The sequence below is a fragment of the Macaca fascicularis genome, chromosome X (genome assembly GCF_037993035.2).
Source record: "Macaca fascicularis isolate 582-1 chromosome X, T2T-MFA8v1.1".
NCBI classification, from domain to species: Eukaryota; Metazoa; Chordata; class Mammalia; order Primates; family Cercopithecidae; genus Macaca; species Macaca fascicularis.
The window spans coordinates 124,381,565-124,398,901 of NC_088395.1; the positions used below are offsets into that span (position 1 = coordinate 124,381,565).

A 17,337-nucleotide genomic window follows, 5' to 3' on the forward strand; every position below is an offset into this window, starting at 1 on the left:
GTCACCAGCCCTCTTCCAGCCCCTGAATTTAAGGAAAAGAAATAGAAGAGGAAAAAATACTCTGTTTATTGGGTTTTCATAATTCTAAAAGGAAATAAATCATTTATGTTTATTTGTACAATCATTTTTCTGCTTATAATTCTGTTATTACAAGTAAAGAAACTGAGTAGGCTAAATGAAATTAATATTTTACAGAATCTCACATGAACTGATCTTTGATTTACCTTCTCTAAAACATGTTAAAGTGATGAGAGAATTTGAGATGTTAAAATGTTTTAATTATGTTTAGACTATACAATTATTTAGAAGATGTTGAAAAGGGAAAAATCTATATCTAGATGACTGCTAGAAATCTGATCATGTAAAACTAAATAACTCATGCCCTGTTTCACTAATTGCATCTAGGATGAAACATATAGGTCCTGAAATTGGGCATGCAAATTTTCTCTTAATCTCCGCTACGGTTTGAATGTGCCCCCAAAAAAGCAAGTGTTGGAAACTTGACCTCAACACAGCAGTGTTGGGAGGTGGGGCCTAACAGGAGGTGTTTGGTCATGGGGGCACCACCCTCATGAAGGATTAATGTCATTATCATGGGAGTGCGTTCCTTATAAAAGGACAAGTTCAAGTTTATCCTCCTCTTGTGTGTCCTCTCTCTCTCTCTCTCTCTGCCTCTTTTTGTCCTTCCAACTTCTGCCATGGGATGACACAGCAAGAAGGCCCTTGTCAGATGCCAGCCTCTTTATCTTGAATGTCCTAGCTTCCAGAAATAAATTTCTGCTCGTTGTAAATTAATCTGTTATATTTAAATTATAATGTACTCTGTTATACACAAAGCACAAAACAGAACAACACAGTATTCTTGTTTCAACCAATCCTCATACTGTGCCTGGATTTCGAGTCTGGGACATTCTCATTCAGATTCTCTAGAAAATAAACTTTTTGGTCTCCTAAGGAGCAGGGAGTAGGTGACAGAACATGGAACTGCAGCCACTTATCAAAAAGATTTTCAACAAATAACTCATGTATCCAATCTCATGACACATTCCTGCCTTCCACAGACCAGGTGCCTCCAAATCTTAAAATATTAGGAGTTCTATGGGAAGAATTAGCTGGTTTCTCTCAGAAGTTAACGTAGAAGGAGATATTTTGAAGTTGAAACTTCCATTGCAATAAGTAAAAGTTAGTTAGAACCTTACATCTATCAATGCTTCTACTCCTGTTCTCTTTGTGTTATTGAGTTTTTCCACGATCTTACGCTCGTTTTCATGGAGTTAGGAAGGGAGAAGTAAACATATGTGATCAAATTTATCTGGGAATTAACTTTAACCAAAATTTTTAGCCAGGGAACATACATATGCATGTGTGTGTATACACACACACACACACACACACACACACACACATATATAGACAAATATATATTTGAAAATCAGCACAGCTCCAATATGGGGATAGAAGAGAGATAGACTAGATATCTAGAGATCAGTTAAGAAAGTTCTTCTAGAGTCAAGAACTGAGATAAGAGCCCAGACAAGGTCTATGGGAATAGCCAGAGTGAACTAGGACTGATTGACTAAAAGATCATGAATAGATATTACAGGGATAGGGATATCATAAACAAAATCACAAAATCTGTTTAAATAACTGGGATGAGGATGGAGATATCAAGTGAGGTAGCACATAGACAATCAGGAAAAATATTGCAAAAAGGAGAACAATCGTCTGATATACACACATTTATGTACCATAGGACACACCAAACAGTGTCTAACAGAAAATTGAAAAGATTACATCTAGATTTAGATTGGAACTAGAAGTGTCAATGTAGGAATATTTAGCCAATTAAGTAACAAGGGAAGTGATGAGATTGGGAAATGTTACTCAAGTGAAGGCAGTCAGAGCAAGATGGCTGAATAGAAGCCTCAAGTGATCATCCCTCCTGTAGGAAGATGAAATTGAACTATTTACACCTAAAAGAACTTTCATAACAACCAAAAATCAGGTGAATGATCACAATACCTTGTTTTAACATCATATTAAGGAAAGAGGCCCTGAAGATGGTAGGATATGCAGCCTGTAATCACCTACACCACTCCGCCCTCCATCCCCTGGCAGTGGCGTGGCCACATTGTGCAGAGGGAAAATCTGTGCACTAGAGGAGAGAGACTGCAGTAATGGTGGGACTTTCCTTGGGAACTCAGTGCTACCCTGTCAGAGTAGTAAGCAACAAGGGGAAAAACTCAGCCAACAACCATGGAGGGAGCATTTAGACCAGGCATAGGAAGAGATAAATTGCTTATCCCAGTGATTAGAACCTGAGTTCCATCAAGCCCTGCTACCATGGGCTAAAGCACTCTGGCATTCTAAATAAACTGAGAAGGCAGTCCAGGTCACTAGGACTGCAATTCCTAGGCAAGTCCTGGTGTTGTGCTGGGCTCAAAGCCAGTGGATGTGGGGTGGACATGACCCAGTGAGATACAAGCTGGTGCACCCAAGGGAGTGCTTGCATCAGTCCTCCCATAACCCCAGGCAGCACAGTTCACAGCTATGGGAGAGACTCCTTCCTTCCACTTGAGGACAGACGGGAAAGAGATGATTTTGTCTTGCAACTTGGATACTAGCTTACCTACAGTAGGCTAGGGCAGTAGGCACAGTTCTGAAGCCCCCATTCCAGGCCCTAGTTCCCAGATGACATTTCTACAGACACCCTGAGCAAAAACGAAACCTGCTGACTTGAAGGGAAGGATCCAGTCCCAAGCAGGATTCATCATCTGCTGATTAAAGGGCCCTTGGGCCCTGAAAAGTCAGCAGTGGTGGCGAGGCAATACTCACTGTGGGTTTTGGGTGAGACTCAGAGCCATGCTGGCTTCACGTGTGACCCAGAACATTCCTAGATGTGGTAGCTATATGGAGAGACCACAGTGGGGTAAAGGACCAAGCAGGCTCCTACAGTCCCCAATTCCAGGCCTTGACTCCTGGACGGTATTTCTGGACCTGCCCTGGCCAGAGGGGAGCCCACTGCCCTGAAGAGAAAGACTCAGGACAGGCAGCATTTACCACAAGCTGACTGAGGAGCACTTGGGTCTTGAGTGAACATCACTGGTAGCTAGATAGTACTAATTGCAGCCGTGGGGTAAGAAAAGGCTCCTATAACACAGTGAAATATAATTACAAGGAGTGGCTCCTCTGCTTCAGGAAAGGAGTGGGAAAAGTGGGAAGGACTTTGTCTTTCAACTTGAGTGCCAGCTCAGTAACAGTAGAACAGAGCACCAGTTAAGATTCCTAAGGTTTCCGACTCTAGGCCTTAACTCCTAGACAGGATCTCTGGACACACCCAGGGCCAGGGAGAACTCACCATGCTGAAGGGAAAGACACAAGCCTGGCTGCTGGATTCACCACATGCTGATTGTAGAGCACCTGGGCCTTGAATGAACATAAGCAGTAGCCAGGAAGTGGTTACCATGAGCCTTGGGCAAGACCTAGGGCTGTGCTAGCATCAGGTGGGACCCAGTGCAGTCCCAGTGGTGGTTGCCATAGAGGTTCTGGTGTCACTTCTCCCTCTGCTCTAAACAATTCAGAAAAGAGAGAGAGAAAGAGAGAGATTGAGAGAGAGACTCCATTTGTTTGGGAGAAATTAGAGGAAGAGAACAAGAGTCTCTGCCTGGTAATCCATAGAATTCTTCTGGATCGTAGCAAAAACAACCAAGGCAGTATCTCCAAGAGTTTGCAAGAGCCACAGCATTGCTAGGCTTGGGATGCCCACTAATGAAAATATAGCCACAGTGACCAAAGGCTTAGATCACAACACCCATTTCCCTTTAAATACCTGGAAAGCCTTCCCAAGAAGGACGAGTAAAAACAAGTCCACACTGCAAAGATTACAATAAATACGTAACTCTTCAACGCCCAAACACCAACGAAAATCTACAAACATTGAGACCACCCAGGAAATATGACCTCACCAAACAAACTAAATGAGGCACCAGAGACCAGTCTTAGAGAGACAGGGATATGTCACATTTCAGATGGAGAATTCAAAATAGCTGTTTTGATGAACCTCAATGAAATTAAAGATAACACAGAGAAAGAATTCGGAATCTTATCAGACAAGAGCTGAAAAATACAAATGCCATACTGAAGAATGAGTCAGAGTCTCTCAACAGTAGAACTGATAAAAGAGAAGAAAGAATTAGTGAGCTTGAATATAGGTTATTCGAAAATAGAGAAACCAAAGAAAAAATAAAAAAGAATAAAGTATACCTACAATAGCTAGAAAAATAGTCTCAAAAGGGCAAATCAGGGAGTTATTGGCCTTAAAGAAGTGGTAGAAAGAGAAATGAGGATAGAAAGTTTATTCAAAAGGATAATAACAGGGAACTTCCCAAACCTAGAGAAAGATATAAATATTGAAGTATAAGAAGGTTACAGAACATCAAGCAGATTTAGCTCAAAGAAGACTACTTCAAGGCATTTAATAATCAAACTCCCAAAGGTAAAGGACAAAGAAAGGATCCTAAAGCAGCAAGAGAAAAGAAACAAATAACATACAATGGAGCTCCCATACATCTGTCAGCAGTCTTTTCAGTGGAAACCTTAGAGGCCAGGAGAGAGTGACATGACATATTTAAAGTGTTGCAGGAAAAAAAAAAAATCTTTTACCCTAGAATAGTATATCTGGCAAAAATATCTTTCAAACATGAAGGAGAAACAAAGACCTTCCTTGACAAACAAATGCTGTGGAATTTCATCAACACCAGATCTGTCCTAGAAGAAATGCTAAAGGGAGTTCCTCAATCTGAAAGAAAAGGATATTATTGAGCAAGACAAAATCTTCAGAAGGTACAAAACTTACTGGTAATGATAAGCACACTGAAAAACACAGAATATTATAACACAGTGAAATATAATTACAACTTTTCACAGCATAAACAGTATAACAAGATATAAATAGAAACATCAGGCCAGGCACAATGGCTCATGCCTGTAGTCCCAGTACTTTGGGGGGCCAAGGTGGGTGGATCACTTGCACCCAGGAGTTCAAGACCAGTCTGGGCAACATGGCAAAACCCTGTCTCTACAAAAAATACAAAAACTAGCCAGGCATGGTGGCGCATGCCTATAGTTCCAGCTACTAGGGAGGTTGAGGTGGGTGGATCACTTGAGGCCAGGAGGTCTCGAGGCTACAGTGAGCCGAGATCACACCACTGCACTCCAGCCTGGATGACAGAGTGAGACGCTGTCTCAAAAGGAAAAGAAAGAGACAACAAAAAGTTTAAAAGCTAGGGGAAGAAGTTAAAGTGTAGAGTTTTATTGGTTTTCTCTGGTTTTCTCTTTGCTTATTTGTTTGAGTATTTACACAATCAGTACTAAGCTGTCAACAGTTTAATGAGTTATAAGATATTATTTGAAAGTCTCATGGTAACCTCATATCAAAAAACATATATCAGATATATAAAAAATTAACATATACAACCAGAGAAAATTATTTTCACTAAAGGAAGACAGGAGGGAAGGAAAGGAGGAAGAGAAGACCATAAAACAACCAGAAAACAAATAACAAAATGGCTGGAGTAAGTCTTTACAACATTGAATCTACACAACTAAATCCTACAGTCAAAAGACATAGATTGGCTGAATAGTTTTCAAAAACAAGACCCAAAGATCTGTTGCCTACAAAGAGTACACATAACCTGTAGAGACATACTTAGTTTGAAAATAAGGGAATGGAAAAAGATATTCCATGCAAATGGAAACCAAAAAAGAGCAAGGATAGTTATATTTATATCACGAAACATATTTCAAGACAAAAACTATAAAGAGACAAAATGGCATTTTATATTGATAAAGGGGTCAAGTCAGCAAGAGGATATAAAATTATAAATATATATGCACCCAACACTGGAGCACCTAGGCATATAAAGTAAATATTAGACCTAAAGAGAGCGATAGACGCCAATACAATCAGAGCTGGAGACTTCAATAACCCATTTTCAGCATTGAACATATCACCCAGACTGAAAAATCAACTAAGAAACATTGGACTTAATCTGCACTATAGAACAAACGGAACTAATAGAAATTTACAGAACATTTCATCCACCAGCACAGAATACACATTCTTCTCCTCAGCATATGGATCACTCTCAAGGACAGGCCATATGTTGGGTCACAAAACAAGTTTTAAAACATTCAAAAAAACTGAAGTTACATCAAGCATCTTCTCTGACCACAATAGAATATAACTAGAAATCAATAACAAGAGAAGTTTTGGAAACTCTACAAACACATGAAAATTAAAATATATGCTCCTGAATGATCAGTGGGTCAATGAAGAAATTAAGAAGGTGTTCTCTCATGGCAGATTTTATAAAAAGAAATTAAGAAGCAAATTCAAAAAATTCTTGAAACAAATGATAATGTAAAAACATACAAAACCTGTAAGATACAGTGAAAGCAGTACTAAAAGGAGAGTTTATAGTTATAAGTGCCTACATCAAAAAGATATAAAACTCCTAATAAACAACCTAACAGTGCATCTTAGAGAACTAGAAAAAAGCAAACCAAACCCAAACTTAGTAGAAGAAATCATAAAGATCAGAGCAGAAATAAATGACATTGAAATGAAAAAAATACAAAAGATCAACGAAATGAAAAGTTGGTTTTTTGAAAAGAGAAACAAAACTGACAAACCCCGAACCAGAAAGAAAAATGAAGACCCAAATAAAGAAAATCAAAGAAGAAAAAGGAGACATTACAACTGATACTGCAGAAATTCAAAGGATCATTAATGGCTACTATGAGCAAATACATGACAATAAATTGGAAAACTGAGAATAAATTAATAAATTTCTAGACATATACAACCTACTGACTGACCCATGAAAAAATCCAAAACCTGAACAGACCAATAACAAGTAATGAGATTGAAAGTGTAATAAAGTGTCTCCCAGCACAGGAAAGTACAGGATCAGATGGCTTCTCTGATGAATTTTACCAAACACATTTCCAGAAGAAATAATGCCAATCCTACTCAAACTATTCCAAATAATGGAGGAGGAATGAATACTTCAAAACTTATTCTACAAGGCCAGTATTGTCCTGATACCAAAACCAAACAAGGACACATCACAGAAAGAAAACTATATGGCCAAATATATCTGATGAACATTGATGCAAAAGTCCTCCATAAAATATTAGCAAACTGAATTCAACAACACATTAAAAAGACCAGTCATCAAGATCAAATGAGTTTTACCCCAGGGATGCAAGGATGGTTCAACATACATAAATCAATCAATGTGGTATATAATATCAATAGAAGGAAGGACAAAAACCTTATGATCATTTCAATTGATAATCAAATGTATTTGATAAAATCCAACATCGCTTCACGATAAAAAGAAAACCCTCAAAAACCTGGGTATACAAGGAATACGCCTCACCACAATAAAGGCTGTTTATGTCAGACCCACAGCTAGTATCATATTGAATGGGGAAAACTAAAAGACTTTCTTCTAAGATCTGGAACAAAATATGGATGCCCACTTTCACCATTGTTATTCAACATAGTACAGGAAGTCCTAGATAGAGCAACCAGACAAGAGAAAGAAATAAAGGCTTACAAAATGGAAAGGAAGAAATCAAATTATCCTCGATTGCAGATAACATGATCTTAATATTTGAAGAAACCTAAAGGCTCCACCCAAAAACTATTAGAACTGATAAATTCAGTAAAGCTGCAGGATACAAAATTAACATAAAAATCAGTAGCATTTCTATATGTCAAAGTGAACAATCTGAAAAAGAAAACAAGAAAGTAATCCCATTTACAATAGCCACATATAAAGGAAAATGCCTAAGAATTAACCAAAGACATTAAAGATCTCTACAATGAAAACTATAAAACACTGATGAAAAATTGAAGAGGACACAACAAAATGGAAAGATATTTCATCTTCATGGATTGGAGGAATCAATATTGCTAAAATGTCCATACTACCCAATGTCATTTACAGATTCAATGTAATCCCTATCAAAATACCAATGATATTCTTCACAGAAATAGAAATAATAATCCTAAAATTAATAAGAACCACAAAAGACCAGAATTGCCAAAGTTACCCTGAAGCAAAAAAAAAAAGGAAAATGAGAAGAATCACATTACCTCACCTCAAATTATACTCTAGAGCTACAGTAACCAAAACAGCATGGTGCTGGAATAAGAAAAGACACATAGACCAATGGAACAGAATAGAGAACCCAGAAATAAATCCATACATCTACAATGAACTCATTTTTTACAAAGGTGCCAAGAATATCCATTAGGGAAAGGACAGTCTTTTCAATAAATCATGCTGAGAAAACTGGGTATCCATATGCAGAAAAATGAAACTAGACCCCTATCTCTCACCATATACAAAAATCAAAAACTATGAAACTTCTAAAAGAAAACATTGGAGAAAGACTCCAGAACATTGGTCTAGGCAAAGATTTCTTGATCAATACCCAACAAGCACAGACAACCAAAGCAAAAATGGACAAATGGGATCACATCGAGTCAAAAAGCTTCTGCATAGCAAAGAAAACAATCAACAAAATGAAGAGACAACGATAGATGGATAATTTGCATCTATTTTTCCCACATGCAAACCATCCATCTGACAAGTGATTAATAACCAGAATATGTAAGGAGCTCAGCAACTCTATAGAAAAAAAATCTAATAATCCAATTAAGAAATGGGCAAAATAGGCTGGGTGTGGTTGCTCACGCCTGTAATCCCAGCACTTTGAGAGGCCAAGGCAGGCAGATCACGAGGTCAGGAGATTGAGACCATCCTGGCTAACATGGTGAAACCCCATCTCTACTAAAAATACAAAAAAATTAGCCGGGTGTGGTGGCGGGTGCCTGTAGTCCCAGCTACTGGGGAGGCTGAAGCAGGAGAATGGTGTGAACCCAGGAGGCGGAACGAGACTCCATCAAAAGAAAAGAAAAGAAAAGAAAAGAAAAGAAAAGAAAAGAAAAGAAAAGAAAAGAAAAGAAAAGAAAAGAAAGAGAGAAAGAGAGAGAGAGAGAGAGAAAGAAAGAAAGAAAGAAAGAAAGAAAGAAAGAAAGAAAGAAAGAAAGAAAGAAAGAAAGAAAGAAAGAAAGAAAGAAAGAAAGAAGGAAGGAAGGAAGGAAAGAAAGAAAGAAAGAAAGAAAGAAAGAAAGAAAGAAAGAAAGAAAGAAAGAAAGAAAGAAAGAAAGAAAAGGAAATGGGCAAAATATCTAAATAGACATTTCTCAAAAGAAGACATACATATGGCAAACAGGCCAATAAAAAGGTGACTGATATGATTGATCATCAGAGAAATGCAAATCAAAACTACACTGAGGGCCAAGCATGATGGTTCACACCTGTAATCCCAGCACTTTGGGAAGCTGAGGCTGGTGGATCACTTGAGGTGAGGAGTTTGAGGCCAGCTGGCCAACATGATGAAAACCCATGTCTACTAAAAATACAAAAAAACTTAGCTGGGCATGGTGGCGCATGCCTGTAATCCCAGCTACTCAGGAAGCTGACAAGAGAATTCCCTGAACCCGGGAGGCAGAGATTGCAGTGAGCTGAGATTGAGCCACTGCACTCCAGCTTGGGCAGCAGAGTGAGACTCTGTCTCCAAAAAGTAAAAATAAAAATAAAAACTACACTGAGATATCATCTCATTTCAGTTAAAATGGCTTTTATCCAAAAGACGCAATAACTAATGCTGGCGAGGATGTGGATAAAAGGAAACCCTTGTCCACTGTTGGTACATTAGTACCACTACTATGGAGAACAGTTTGGCAATTCCTCAAAAAACTAAAAATAGAGCTACCATATCATCCAGCAATCCCACTGCTAATTACAAACCCCAAAGAAAGAAACTCTATGTATCAAAGAGGTATCTGTAATCCTATGTTTATTGAAACACTATTCAATAGCCAAGATTTGGAAGCAACCTAAGTATCCATCAACAGATGAATGGATAAAGAAAATGTAGTACATATACACAGTGGAGTACTATTTAACTACAAAAAGAATGTGATCTTGTCAATTGCAACAACATGGATGGAACTGGAGGACATTGTGTTAAGTGAAATAAGCCAGACACAAAAAGACAAACTTCACATGTTCTCACTTATTTGTGGGAGCTAAAAATTAAAATGATTGAACTCATGGAGACAGATGGTAGAATGATGGCTACCAGAGGCTGGGAATGGTAGTTGGGTAGGGAGGAGTGGGGATGGTTAATGGGTACAAAACTACAGTTAGATAGAATGAATAAGATCCACTATTTAATAGCACAACAGGAGCAACTATAGTTAATAACAACTTAATTGTACATTTTAAAATAACGTAAAGAGTATAATTAGATTGTTTGTAACTCAAAGGATAAATGCTTGAGGGGATGGACACCCCATTCTCCATGATGTGCTTATTTCCCATTGCATGTCTGTATCTAAACAGCTCATGTATCCCATAAATATATATACCTACTATGTGCCCACAAAAATTATAAATAAATAAAAAGCCAAAAATGAGTATATTCACCATGAGAAAGTGGAATCCCAAAGAAATGGAAGAAGACAAACTAGTAAGGAAAACAGAGAGAATGGTAGGAGGAAAACTATGAGAATTGTGAGATAAAAGCTAAAAAAGAAGAGTAGTTCAAGAGCATTCAACAAATTCAAGACCAAGTAAGATACATCTACTTGATTTAACAATTATGAGTGGTGACCTTTACCAAGAGCAGTTTCAATATCAGTGGGGAGAACCTTACTGCAGTGACTTGAAAAATAAAACAGAAATAAATAAATAATTTCAAAATCTTGTGAGAAACACAAATATAGCAGGTAATTACTCTGGGGTAAAGATGGCCTTTCAAACAAGTAAGAGAACAGGGGGGATGATTGAATAAGTGACTTCAGGACAACTGGGTAGCCATTTGGTTGTGTTTATTTTTTAAAAAAGCAGAGGTTATCCACTATTTCACTTGTTGCCCTGAAATACATTCCAGAAGGATCAAAATTTAGAGGTAACAAAATGAAGCTGAAAGAGTACCAAGAGAAAACCTAAGTGAAATTATTTCTAATCATGCAGTGAAGAAGGCAAGCAGCACCTGAATATCAGAAATCATAACATACTATTCAATCTGACCACAGAAAAAAATTAAAACTCTGTACTTCAAATATGCCAAGGCCCTCAGGCAACTGATAAACTAGGAAAAATAATTCATAACACACATGACAGGCAACAAAGGGCTAATAATTTTAACTTACACAAAATTAGTGAAAACAATAAAATATAGTCATAAGGTAAGGAAATAATATAAGCAAGAAGCACATATAAAGACAATATTAGGTTGGTGCGAAAGTTATTGCGGTTTTTGCCATTAAAACGGCAATTACTGTTTATAACATAAACCACAATTACTTTTGCACCAACCATAATAGAAATAAGAAACAAATAAATGCTATTTTAATTAAGGCACTGTTTTCACCTATGAATTCACTCACATGTGCATGCACAAGCACAACACATAAAGCCTGTTTATAGCCTTTATTTGTGAGAAGGAATATGAGATGGGAGGGATGTTTACTTTTCATCCTGTACTTTTTTGCTCAATCTATTTTGAAATAAAAATATAAAAAGGATCTGGTAAAAAGAGTAAGGAGAGGCCATGGGCTAGAAGGGAAACCAAGAAGGTGTGGTAACCCAGAAGACAAAATAAGGTGTTATATGAAGAAAAGAGTAAGCAAGTGTGTCAGATGCTGCTGAGAGATTAAGTAAGGAAGTGAGAAGTGACAACTTAGTGTAGTAACATAGAGACAACTGGAGACCTTGTTAAGACTGGGTTGTGTGGAGTGATGGAGATGAGTTGATTAGTGTGAGTTTAAGAATTAGGAAGGGAGAGAGAAAACAAGTACATGCAACTCTTACAAGGAGTGTTCCTTTAATAGAGAGTAGAGAAATGGGTGGCAGTTGGATGAGACATAATGCACAAGTAGTTAATGTTTTGTTTTATTTTGTTTTCATAATGGGAGATACTAGAGCAGGTAAATCTGAATAGCATTACATTAGACAAAAATGTAAACTGAAGAAGTTCAAGTACACACATGTACACACATATACATATACATACACACACACACACACACATACATACACACAGATATAGAAAAAGGACAAAAATAATAACGGAAATGATAAATACCAAATTTTGGACAGTAGTTCCCCCAGGAGAGGAAAGTAGGAAAATGTAAATGTGGAAGGATACTCTAGGAGCTTCACCTGTATCTTTTTTGTTGAGGATCTAAAACAAAAATGGCGAAATTTTGAGATTTTACACAGCTACATGGTGGCTACATGGGCAACTGTTATATTGTACTTTTCTGCATGTTTGGAATTTTCTAATAAAGAAGAAACAAAAAGTAGAAAATATTATTTCTGCCCTAAAGTCGGGACTATGTAGGTGAGCAGACAGGATATGACATAGAAAGGCCAACATTTTTTTTAAGAGCTTTCAAAGAAATAAAACCAGACAGAACAAAAATATAACCAGACAAGTGTTGTAATTAAAAATGCACACTTTCCCCTGGCCATGACACCCTCATGAATAAAAGGGAAACTAATCATTACTCAGAGCACATACCTGCCAAAGACCTAATTGTAGTTTTGCCCTTAAAATATTCAATATAGCTCACCAGAAATAAAACTGACAAAACTGCTTATGGTAGTTGAGATATCTTGCATAAGTTCAAGCAATTTTATTCATAAGTATTTAAGTAACTCACAAATCTAATATTTCTCAAGCACCTATCTTAGATAATATTTCAAATAAAGATTCCAGTTTATGACCTAGCATTTAATTAAAACCCACTGTATCATTCTTTCCTACTCTGTCCAAAATCCAATAGCTTTAAAATAATCAGATTTGAGATATCCTTAGCCAATTTCACACTACATAAGGTAAGTCTCACTTATGAATTAAACTGATGCTATATTAAAAAATTTTTAGGAGTTTCTCTAGCACTCTGTCTTCAAATAAAATTTTGATAAGTACTGTGGTAAGAAAAGAAAGCTGACAGAAAGGATTAGTGAAAAATGCTAAACATGACAAAATCAAAAAACTGCAAAATCTACAAAAACTGTACATAATTGCACTCCTCTAAATTAAGTTATATATAGCAGCATCACAAAAATTCAAAATCATCTTGAAAATGCAAAATCTGAAGTTTAACTAACAGAATTGTGTTCTTTAAAAAATAGTTTGTTAGACAAAAGTTGATTTTTTTAAATGTCCCAGAGTGTTAGATCATAGAATCATTTAGCTTATACTCCCCTCCCACCTGTGGCACTAAAGAGGTCTTATCCTAAAATACCTGAGCACTAACTGTTGCATTGGGTGGTGATTTTTCACTACAGTAAATCTAAAAATTGATAGGTCTATCTGGTATGCTCCCACATATGCACCCCTAACAAAATAACAGTTGCACTATACTAAAGGTTGCAGCTAAAGCCTACTTCAGAACACTCATTTTAAGTACATGATCAGCCTGCCTGGTTTCCCCTTGACCAGCATCTTATGCTACAACTAGGGGGTCCAGAGAGGTATGTCCACAGCTACTTTTAGGTCTAAACTCCTACCAAAAAGACCGGATTCCCATGTTTCTTAAGTTTCTCCCTTTTCCTGGCCAAGTGCCAGAGTGGCTGACACACTCTTTTCAACAATTTCAGCTTCCCTGCTATAGTCACTAAAGCAATCTGCCCATGTCACCACCATGCGGTCACTATCATTTTACTTTCTGTCAGCTATAGGTATACACCATACACCATGCAGTTCCACTGCTTAATATCATTCCTCCTGTCTTTTCTTTATTTTTCCTTTTTTTTCTTTTTAGATAGTAGAGTTTCACTATATTGCTCAGGCTTGTCTCAAACTCTTGGCCTCAAGCAATCCTCCTGTCTCGGCCTCCCAAAGTGTTGGGATTATGGGCATGAGCCACCACACCTGGCCTCCTTTCCTGACAAGATCCCCTGGTAGTCCCTTCTCATGTTGTCATTCATAATAGGCTTTAGGAATGCCTTTGAGGTATATTGTTGGCTCATGGTATCATTTGACTCATCATTGCAATTGGCTTTTTTGCCAATATTGAAAGTATTATCCTTCTATTAATGCAATTCTATATGATTTTCTAATGGTTGTGACCCTCATATTGCAAAGACTGAACTTCATCTTACAAACATTCATTAAATATTAAATGCCAGGCTTAGGATTAGCTGTCTTTATTTCTTGCAATTTCATCATGTTACAATTCTTACTTATCTATAGGAGTGATCTTACTTTGAATCAGATTTCCCTCTGTCAACCACTAAAATCCTCACCCTAAATTGTATACTTAATTTCTTTCTCTCTCTCTCTCTCTCTGATTTACTTTTTCCTTATTCACTTAATTAAGGAATTAAGAAATTAAGGAATAATTCATGTCTCATCATTCCCCTCCCATCTTACCCATGGATGATAGCGATGTGTCTCAGCCTATTCAGTCAGTGCTCATTCTATGTAATCCATTGAGCCCTGATACACACACATCTTGCAATTTTTTTAAAAAAGTGAGAAATGAAAATATAAGCAAGACAGCATAAAATTATTGTTTACATCAGTGGTCTCCAAACTTGAGCATACATCAGAGTTTGGAGACATGTGAAGCACAAATTGCTGTAAAGAGTTTCTCCTTCAGTTCCTGTGGGATCGGTCTAGAGAATTTGCATTGCTAACAAGTTCCTGAGGAATGTTGCTGCTGCAGGATCATAAATGATTGTCTAAAAATTAATGATTTATAGATAACATAAGGTTTATGGAAAATGCAAAAGAATCAACTGAAAAACTAGCACAATGAGAGGCCCATTACAAGAATGTCAGGTCCATGAAAACAAGGATTTCTTATATTCCACCAATATCTTATTCTAAAAGTACTGGAAAAAAATATCATCTACCTGAGAGCAGCAAAGTTTGTAAAAAAAAAAAAAAATTACAAATATGCTTTAAAAGATGCATGAAAGACATATGAAAAATAAAATTTTTGGCTGGGCACGGTAGCTCACACCTGTAATCCCAGCACTTTGGGAGGCTGAGGCGGGCAGATCACGAGGTCAGGAGATCGAGACCATCCTGGCTAACACGGTGAAACCCCGTATTGACTAAAAATACAAAAAAAGTTAGCCAGGTGTGGTGACAGGCGCCTGTAGTCCCAGCTACTTGGGAGGCTGAGGCAGGAAAATGGTGTGAACCCGGAGGCAGAGCTTGCAGTGAGCCGAGATCGCGCCACTGCACTCCATCCTGGGTGACAGAGTGAGACTCTGTCTCATAAATAAATAGAAAAATAAAATTTTACTGAAGCACATAAAATAATAAATGACCCTGAATAAATGGAAACACATGCGCTTACGTGCACATACACACACACACCCACCATATCCAGGAACAGACAAACTCAAAATCATAAAGATGCAAACTTCCCTTAAATTTAATATATAAATTCAATATAATTTCAATCAAATTTCCAAAAGAGTCAGATTTTTTGTGGAGAAGGTGGATATTTTGTACATTGAATCTATAGTTGATTGGGAGAACTGAACACATAAAAATTGTCTAATAAGCTTAAAAAAGAAAAATAAGCCATAAACATACTTACAACAGGGTGGTTGGGGAGGCAGAGGCAAGAAAACTTTTTCCAGTGGATATTAAAATGTAGTAAAAGAAATATAGTAACTATTACAGTGTGGTACTAGTGTGGGAACAGACAGAGGAATGAACAGAACAGAATCTAAAAATAGATCAAAATACATATGGTTATTAACCATATCATGAATGTGGCAGTTGAAATCAGTAGGAAGATAAAACTTCTCAAAAAACACTTTAGGGAAAATTGGCTATGCTAGGGAGAGGAGATTAAAATCCTATCTATACCATATGTTCCAGATAGATTAAATATTGAAATATGAAAAAGTAAAATTGTAAAAGTAATAGAGGCCGGGCACAGTGGCTCACGCCTGTAATCCCAGCACTTTGGGAGACCAAGGTGGGCAGATCACGAGGTCAGGAGTTTGAGACCAGCCTGGCCAACATGGTAAAACCCCGTCTCTACTAAAAAAAAAAAAAAAATACAAAAATTAGCTGGGCCTGTTGGCGCACACCTGTAATCCCAGCTACTCAAGAGGCTGAGGCAGAATTGCTTGAACCCAGGAGGTGGATGTTGCAGTGACCCAAGATCGCACCACTGCACTCCAGTCAGGGCAACAGAGCAAGACGCCATCTCAAGAAAAGAAAAGAAAAGAAAAAAAAAGAAAAAAGAAAAAAAAAAACTAGTGGAAGATAGAGGAGTTTTTTTTTGTTTTTTTTTTTTTTTTAGTTTTTTAATGAGTCACAAAATCTTTCTAAGGGCTGACACAAAACTTAAGAGACCATAAAGAAAATAATTTTTAAGTTTGTTGGTTAAAAAACGTTGCAATTCTATATGGTACAAAATGCCATAAACATAATTAACAAAAGGCAGGAGGGTGTGAGGTTGGAAGCAAGGAGATCTGCAACATAGGCAAAGGTTTAATATTCATCATACATAAAACAGTCTAAAAACATAATGAAACAAAGGTGAGCAACTCTGTGAGCAAATATTTCAACAAGCCTTTCACAGAAGAATGGCAACAAAAAGAATAAGCATAAGAAAAGATGTCCAATCTCAATTTGTGTGTGTGTGTGAGAGAGAGAGAGAGAGAGAGAAACCAAGAGAAAATCTGAAACCATAGAACATAAAACACCTCTCAGGGTCCTAGTTACCATGCAAAATCCTATTTCTCCCACAATAAATTACAAACAAGAAAAAGACAATGAAGGAGAAAGAAGAAAAACACTTACAAAAGATTTTAAGTGGAAGTCTATAGATAAATTGAGGGAAGATAAAAAACTGTTGAGCATTTTATAGGGAAAATTAAATGGCTTCATGTGTTAAGTGGCTTTCAATTTGGGATGCGTTTAAGCAAGCAGGTGCAAGTTGTTTCTTTTTTTCCTCATCTCCATGCTAACAGGCTATAATTCAATTTGTCCTCCATGTTCCAAAGGGTAAAATGCTTAAGTGCTTTTATATTACAGTAACCACCTTATCAGAAAGCTGTTTATCCAAGCAAAATGAGATTCACAAACTATCTTAAAACAAAAATGCCTATTATCTCTAATATAATAAAATATGATTAAGTTCTAAGTGACTCTTCAAATCTAGATGCGAGCAGCATTTTTATAACATGACATTCTTCAAGTATA

At 37.0% G+C, this 17,337-nt stretch overlaps 1 protein-coding gene across 10 annotated transcripts in view; it reads right to left on the minus strand.

Moving 5' to 3' along the window:
* Nucleotides 1-17,337, minus strand: part of KLHL13 (kelch like family member 13) — a 415,357-nt gene that overhangs the window by 121,279 nt on the left and 276,741 nt on the right. For 2 of the 10 annotated variants that reach the window (XM_074029890.1, XM_045383810.3), the window contains exon 2: nucleotides 3,359-3,568. The exons of the other annotated variants lie outside the window; for them this stretch is intronic. In XM_074029890.1, the coding sequence (XP_073885991.1) occupies nucleotides 3,359-3,466 (108 nt within the window). In that variant the 5' untranslated portion in view covers nucleotides 3,467-3,568. The remainder of the gene's footprint in view (nucleotides 1-3,358; nucleotides 3,569-17,337) is intronic. 10 annotated transcript variants of the gene reach the window in all.